The 7899-nt window shown below is 59.9% G+C and overlaps 1 protein-coding gene across 1 annotated transcript; it reads left to right on the top strand.

Annotated features, from left to right (window-relative positions):
• Positions 1–1640: 1640 nt before the first annotated feature.
• Positions 1641–4112, top strand: LOC126372640 (uncharacterized). Its single transcript, XM_050018489.1, has 2 exons — positions 1641–3863; positions 3912–4112. Exons 1-2 carry the CDS (start codon positions 1641–1643, stop codon positions 4110–4112), a joined length of 2424 nt encoding a protein of 807 aa, XP_049874446.1.
• Positions 4113–7899: the final 3787 nt, after the last annotated feature.

Raw genomic sequence — 7899 nt, 5'->3', positions numbered from 1 at the left:
AGGATACCGCACGATCTCGCACGAGGCAGCATGTGTCCTTGCGGGCACGCCTCCGTGGGACCTCGACGCCGAGGTTCTCGCGGAGGTTTATGCGAGATGCGCGGAGGCGAAGGCGCAAGAGGACGAGCCAGAATTCGACCTGGCCCATTGGCGAAAACTCGCTCAACAAAACCTGCTGCAGAGATGGAGGCAGCGGTTGAATGAGCCGTGTGCTGGCTTGCGGACTGTGGCGGCGATTCGCCCAGTCCTAAAGGAGTGGGTGAACCGACGCCATGGTTCGCTCACCTTCAGGTTGGTGCAGATTCTGTCGGGGCATGGCAGCTTCGGCAGATATCTGTGCCACATAGCCGGCAGGGAGCCACTAGCGGTCTGCCATCACTGCGCCTGCAGCGATGACACTGCTGACCACACGCTGGGGGTCTGTCCGGCGTGGGCGCAACAGCGAGCGACGCTTGCTGCAATAGTCGGCAACGACCTCTCGTTGCCAGCCGTGGTCAACGCCATGGTTGGCAGCAAGAGAGCGTGGGAGGCGATGGTCTCCTTCTGTGAGGACGTGGTGGCACAGAAGGAGGCTGCAGAGCGGACCCGAGAGGACGACCCCCTCTCGGCTCCTATCCGACGTAGGCGTACTGGGCGGAGAAGGGGGGTATTCGCTCGCCAACTCTTGCCTAGTTAGCCAAGCCCTCGGGCGACGGAAGCGGGGAAATTCCGTCGCTCGATTCCATCTAGGGCTCAGGGAGGATGTGGTCTGCCGAGTGTTCCCGGCAGATCACATAACATCGGAGGTTCAGGGTGGGCAGCTCCTCCCATCCTGAATTCAGGGAGTGTCCGAATCGGACAACGCCGACGGGTGCACGGAAGTGTGTGCCAACGTCCCCGGACACCCGCCAATTGGCGAAGGAAGTGGAACACCGAGGAGTTTTAGTGAGTAGGAGTCTCACATAACCCAGTCGCTTTCCCCGGGCGGCTGGGTATCCATGATGGATTTCTCCTCGTAAAAAAAAAAAAAAAAAAAAAAAAAAGGTTAGGTTAGGTTAGGTTAGGTTAGGTTAGGTTAGGTTAGGTTAGGTTAGGTTAGGTTAGGTTAGGTTAGGTTAGGTTAGGTTAGGTTAGGTTAGGTTAGGTTCCCGTGTGGAGTTGCTGATCTCCCATCGGGCGCGTCCCCAGGTGGCGGATAGGGGAATGCCCTCCCAGTAATGGGGGGGGTACCGGCTTCGGCCGGCGCGGACCAAAACAGCGTGGTGGAGTCGCTCTCGCTCGTGGCCCTCTGCAGGGACGAGGTGGTGCGCAGAGTGGACACAGGAGGGCGACTATCCGACGGCGTCTCTGGCTTCGGCCAGATGACAGGGGCTTCGGCCCCACCGTTGGCAGGGGCGGCGGGTCCGGCAGCAATGCCGGGCAATGGCTTCGGCCACCGTCGGCCCGACCCGTAGCCCAGACGCAATGCTGTCTGGAACGGGGGCCGCCTCCGCATTGAGCGGAGGGGGCCGCGAGGAAGAAAACCTCTGAAAAAATCACCGTAAGCCTAAGTTTGTGGTGCCCGGCGAGGGGCTGTATGGTCTGACGCTCAGGCCGTGAGGGCACCCCAGGGAGCTCACCCTGGTTAATAAAAGAGACCGCCTGCTGAGGTTCAGCTAAAAATGGAAAAAGCGCTCAAGAAAGATAAAATTACCCACGCCGGCAGCCGGGAAACCGGTGAATCCGGTCCAAGGTCCCCATTCGTATGTGGGGGGGACTGCGAACGCTTCGTGGGCTCGCAGAGCTCTCGTCAACCCGAGACAGACATGGCGTTAAACGCCCCCACCGGACAAGACTCTCGCGCGTCAACACCGTCTGCGCTTTCCGAAGCGCGGGTGGTGTTGGAGCGCCTACCAACCACGGATTTGACTCCAGCACGAAGTGCTGATGGTGCTGTTCCTGGGCCAAAAGCCCAGAGACGTACAAGGCGGACCGGTCCTAGCCTCGTTTCATCTTCGGATGAAACGAGCAGTCTACGGACCGTTTGCTCCATGGAGAGCCTATCCTCCCTCCCAGAGGGCACACTGTGGCGCAAGCGCAAAACAGTTGTGCTCTCGGACCCGTCCTCTGACGAGGGGGACCGAGCTCCGGTAACGGAGCTCGGTTCACCCGTCATGAGGGCGCGGGCCAAGAGAGGTAGAGGTCGCCCTCCCACAACCGGAGAGTACGTAGGTCTTGCCAAGGCCAAGGCTGAGCTCAACCGCGCCAGGCGGGAAGAGCTCATGCTGGAGGCTGAAATGGCGGTGGCTGAATCAGCCAGAAAGGTCTTCGGTCTTCGAAGCTCCGGCACACCGCCGGAGACAATGACGAAAGTGGCAGGAGATAATCCCGCCCCAGCACCTGGTACAGAGACGGTCGCCGGTCTCTACCAGAAGGCGAAGGATGCTGCCGCGGTCATAGAGAACGTGGCCAGCAAATCGGGCAGACTAAAGGGCACCTTCGTCCGTGCCCTAAGGGACTCCACCAGGCTCATCATGGAGGTCCTAGACGTTCTCCGCTCCACGTCGGTGAGCGAGGAGACGCGCAAACTGCAGGCCGAGAACTCTCGCCTGCAGAAAGCGATCGACGAGCAGAAGAAGGAGATGGAGACACTCCGGCTGGAGATGCGCCAAGTGAGGGACTCGCTGGGCGCATCTCAGAGTATGACACCGCCAGCACCAGCGCTTGCACCTCCAACGGAGACCCTGCCTGTCTCTGAGAGCCCGCTCCCGGAGCCGGCCCCAAGAGTTGCAAGCGCCAAACTGGCGAAGAGGACAAACCCGCCGCTGCGCGAGTGCAGTAGAGCCATGTCCGATACCGATGGAGACCTTGCCGCGCAAATCATAAGCCAGGTGGGCTTCATGATGGATGCGAAACTGGCAGGTCTCGAGGACAGGCTCCTGCCTCCCAAGACGAAGCGTCCCCCGCTAGCGGCGGACCGAAAAAACGCGCAGTCTTACGCTGCTGCGGCCAGGACCCCCGCTGCCTCGGCGAGGACCCCCGCAGCAGTAGCCAAGAAGGCGACTGCCACCGCAGCCGGCACCACACGTGCCACGCCGCTCGCGGCCTCGCAAGGCCCAGCCGCGGCTGCTAGTGGCCCATCCTCCACACAGCCCCAGAAGAAGAGGAAGAGGGGTCCCAGGGGGAGGAAGAAAGGGAAGAAGGGAGGGAACGGCGGCCAAGTCGAGGCCCAACCCCTGCCTTCCGGGTCTGCCGGCGACGGCTGGACCACCGTCGGCAAAGGCCGAAAGAAGAAGGCGGCTCCCACGCAACAGCGCCCAAAGGTGCCCAAGATGCGCACACCCCGCACAGCGGCGGTAGTGCTGCATCTGCAACCGGCGGCAATGGAGGGGGGAACCACCTATGCGGATGTCCTGAGGACGGCCAAGGCCAAGGTGAATCTCCAGAGCCTGGGGATAACCAACCTCAGGATCCGCAAGGCGGTGACCGGCGCGAGAGTGTTGGAGCTCGCGGGCGCAACGAGCGCCGAGAAGGCCGACACCCTGGCTGAAAAGCTCAGGGAGTCGATGAGCGGGGACGTGGTGAAAGTCTCCAGGCCCATAAAACGCGCAGACATGCGCATTGTGGGCCTGGATGACTCCGTCTCCGTTCAAGAGGTGGTGGAGGCAGTGGCCACGGCCGGCGGATGTGCGACGGACGCCGTCAGGACCGGTGTCATTCGCGAAGGCGCGGGTGGCATGGGCTCCCTGATGGTGAGCTGCCCTGTAGCAGCTGCTAAAAGGGTAGCTAAGGGTCGCCTCCTAGTCGGCTGGACCTCTGTCCAGGTGAGGGTGCTGGAGCCGCGTCCGCTGCGGTGCTTCCGATGCCACGAAACCGGACATGCGCACGCCATGTGCGAGTCCGAGGTGGACCGGAGCACCCAGTGTTTCCGATGCGGCCAAACCGGCCACCAGTCCTCACAGTGCTCCGCTACCCCGCACTGCACAGTGTGCGAGGCGGCGAGAAGACCGGCGGAGCACCGATTGGGCAGTTCAAAATGTACTGCCCAAACGAGGAACAAGCGGAAGGTTCGCGATGGCCCTCAGGCCTCCTCGCGACCTTCCCGCCCGCAGGCCGCGGGACGAGTTGGTACTGAGCCCATGAATACCAACTGACGGCTCTGTGGGTGTGGTGATGGTCTCGGTTTCGTCCTGGGAGACCGGGGCGGGAGACCAGACCAGCTTGTGTGGAAGCTCACTTCCACCACCGACGCACGCCGCTCGGATGAGCGGAGCGGGGCGGGGATGGCGGGCGGATGTCGGCCATCTTTCGCCCAAACACCGACGCGGGTCTCACCCTGTGTGCACTGGACTAGGGGAGGAGTGCACATAAGGGGGAGACCCAGGGAGCCACGGGCGGCAGACTCGGGGGAGTCTGTCGTTCCAACCTTCAACTGGCTCGAGTAGGCGTTGCGTGCGTGTTCCGCGCACGCCACTCACGACGAGGCGAGGCCTGACAGGCCACCACTGCCGGGTCGCGGAAGAATGCTTCGGCGATTCCCGGGTCCTGGCACCACAGTGGAAAAGTAGGAACACCGTTGGGTTTTAGTGGGTATACCGGGTGGCAACACCCGGGGAGTCCCACATAACCACGTCGCCCCCCCGGGTGGCGTGGTATGCGTAAAGCATTTCCCAACGCTAAAAAAAAAAAAAAAAAAAAAAAAAGGTTAGGTTAGGTTAGGTTAGGTTAGGTTAGGTTAGGTTAGGTTAGGTTAGGTTAGGTTAGGTTAGGTTAGGTTAGGTTAGGTTAGGTTAGGTTAGGTTAGGTTAGGTTAGGTTAGGTTAGGTTAGGTTAGGTTAGGTTAGGTTAGGTTAGGTTAGGTTAGGTTAGGTTAGGTTAGGTTAGGTTAGGTTAGGTTAGGTTAGGTTAGGTTAGGTTAGGTTAGGTTAGGTTAGGTTAGGTTAGGTTAGGTTAGGTTAGGTTAGGTTAGGTTAGGTTAGGTTAGGTTAGGTTAGGTTAGGTTAGGTTAGGTTAGGTTAGGTTAGGTTAGGTTAGGTTAGGTTAGGTTAGGTTAGGTTAGGTTAGGTTAGGTTAGGTTAGGTTAGGTTAGGTTAGGTTAGGTTAGGTTAGGTTAGGTTAGGTTAGGTTAGGTTAGGTTAGGTTAGGTTAGGTTAGGTTAGGTTAGGTTAGGTTAGGTTAGGTTAGGTTAGGTTAGGTTAGGTTAGGTTAGGTTAGGTTAGGTTAGGTTAGGTTAGGTTAGGTTAGGTTAGGTTAGGTTAGGTTAGGTTAGGTTAGGTTAGGTTAGGTTAGGTTAGGTTAGGTTAGGTTAGGTTAGGTTAGGTTAGGTTAGGTTAGGTTAGGTTAGGTTAGGTTAGGTTAGGTTAGGTTAGGTTAGGTTAGGTTAGGTTAGGTTAGGTTAGGTTAGGTTAGGTTAGGTTAGGTTAGGTTAGGTTAGGTTAGGTTAGGTTAGGTTAGGTTAGGTTAGGTTAGGTTAGGTTAGGTTAGGTTAGGTTAGGTTAGGTTAGGTTAGGTTAGGTTAGGTTAGGTTAGGTTAGGTTAGGTTAGGTTAGGTTAGGTTAGGTTAGGTTAGGTTAGGTTAGGTTAGGTTAGGTTAGGTTAGGTTAGGTTAGGTTAGGTTAGGTTAGGTTAGGTTAGGTTAGGTTAGGTTAGGTTCCCGTGTGGAGTTGCTGATCTCCCATCGGGCGCGTCCCCAGGTGGCGGATAGGGGAATGCCCTCCCAGTAATGGGGGGGGTACCGGCTTCGGCCGGCGCGGACCAAAACAGCGTGGTGGAGTCGCTCTCGCTCGTGGCCCTCTGCAGGGACGAGGTGGTGCGCAGAGTGGACACAGGAGGGCGACTATCCGACGGCGTCTCTGGCTTCGGCCAGATGACAGGGGCTTCGGCCCCACCGTTGGCAGGGGCGGCGGGTCCGGCAGCAATGCCGGGCAATGGCTTCGGCCACCGTCGGCCCGACCCGTAGCCCAGACGCAATGCTGTCTGGAACGGGGGCCGCCTCCGCATTGAGCGGAGGGGGCCGCGAGGAAGAAAACCTCTGAAAAAATCACCGTAAGCCTAAGTTTGTGGTGCCCGGCGAGGGGCTGTATGGTCTGACGCTCAGGCCGTGAGGGCACCCCAGGGAGCTCACCCTGGTAAATAAAAGAGACCGCCTGCTGAGGTACAGCAATCATGAAGAAAGCGTTCAAGAAAATTGATATTACCCACGCCGGCAGCCGGGAAACCGGTGAATCCGGTCCAAGGTCCCCATTCGTATGTGGGGGGGACTGCGAACGCTCCGTGGGCTCACAGAGCTCCCGTCAAACCGAATGTGACCCGGCGCTCGTCGCCAACAACCCTGGACATGACTCTCGCGCGTCAACACCATCTGCGCTTTCCGAAGCGCGGGTGGTGCTGGAGCGCCTAACCCCGGACATGACCCAAGCACCAAGTGCTAAGATTGCTGCCCCTGGGCCAAGTGCCCAGAGGCGATCGAGACGAACCGGTCCTAGCCTTGTTTCATCCTCGGATGAAACAAGTAGCCTACGGACCGTATGCTCCATGGAGAGCGTGGCCTCCCTCCCAGAGGGCACACTGTGGCGTAAGCGGAAAACAGTCGTGCTCTCGGACCCGTCCTCTGACGAGGGGGACCGAGCATCGGTAACGGAGCTCGGTTCACCCGTCATGAGGGCGCGGGCCAAGCGAGGTAGAGGTCGCCCTCCAACCACTGGGGAATACGTTGGCCTTGCCAGGGCCAAAGCGGAGCTCAACCGCGCCATGCGGGAGGAGCTCTTGCTTCAGGCCGAGAAGGAGGTGGCCGAATCGGCCAAGAAGGTCTTCTGCCTCCGAAGCTCCGGCACACTGCCGGATGCTGACGCGGAGTCTGCGGCACGCGATTCCGACGCAGATCCTGGTACAGAAACGGTCGCCGATCTGTACCAGAGGGCGAAAGACGCGGCCGCGGTGGTCGAGAGCGTGGCTGCCAAGTCAGGTCGACTGAAGGGCACCTTCGTTCGCGCCCTCAAGGACTCCGCGAAGCTGATCGTCCAGGTCCTGGACGTTCTCCGCTCCACGACGGCGAACGAGGAGACGCGCAGTCTGCAGGCCCAGAACTCCCGCCTGCAGAAAGCGCTGGACGATCAGCAGAAGGAGATAGAGAGCCTTCGGCTGGAGATGCGTCAAATGAGGAACTCATTTGGCGCGTCTCAGGATATGACGCAGCCAGCTACAGCGCCTGCACCTCGGACGGAGATGCCGTCTGTCTCCGAGAGCCCGCTCCCGGAGCCGGCTCCCAGAGTAGTGCGCGCCAAGCCGGCCAAACGAACGGACCCGCCGCCGCCGGAGAGCAGTCGAGCCGTGTCCGATAAGGACGAGGACCTTGCCGCGCGGATCATTAGCCAAGTTGGCTTTTTGGTCGACGCGAAACTGGCAGGTCTGGAGGACAGGCTCCTGCCTCCGAAGGTGTTACGTCCACCGCTTGCGGCGGACCGCAGAAATGCGGCTACGTATGCGGCTGCGGCCAGGACTCCCGCTGTACCAGCGAAGACCCCCGCCGTAGCCGCAACAAAAACAAAGGCGAAGAAGGCGACTGCCACTGCAGCCGGCACTACACGTGCCGCGCCGCTCGCGGCCTCCCAAGGCCCAGCCGCGGCTGTTAGTGGCCTCGCCTCCACACCTTCCCCTAAGAAGAAGAAGAAGAGGGGTTCTAGGGGAAGGAAGAAGAAGGGAAAGAAGAAGGCAGGGACCGGCGGCCAAGTCGAGGCCCAATCCCGACCTTCTGGGTCTGCTGGCGACGGCTGGACCACCGTCGGCCAAGGCCGGAGGAAGAAGGCGGCTCCTCAACAGCCACAACGCCCCAAGGTGCCCAAAATGCGCACGCCCCGCACAGCGGCGGTTGTGCTGCATTTGCAGCCGGCGGCAGTGGCGGGCGGTACCACGTACGCGGATGTCTTGAGGGTGGCTAAGGCA

This window comes from Pectinophora gossypiella, chromosome 14, assembly GCF_024362695.1.
Source record: "Pectinophora gossypiella chromosome 14, ilPecGoss1.1, whole genome shotgun sequence".
NCBI lineage: Eukaryota > Metazoa > Arthropoda > Insecta > Lepidoptera > Gelechiidae > Pectinophora > Pectinophora gossypiella.
This window is presented reverse-complemented; position numbering and strand designations above follow the sequence as displayed.

Bases quoted from the DNA above. Each gene is read 5' to 3' on its own strand.
- LOC126372640 (XM_050018489.1), top strand. From the start codon at position 1,641: ATGGAAAAAGCGCTCAAGAAAGATAAAATTACCCACGCCGGCAGCCGG. The intron at 3,864-3,911 runs GTGGACCGGAGC...ACCGGCCACCAG, and splicing joins ACGCCATGTGCGAGTCCGAG to TCCTCACAGTGCTCCGCTAC.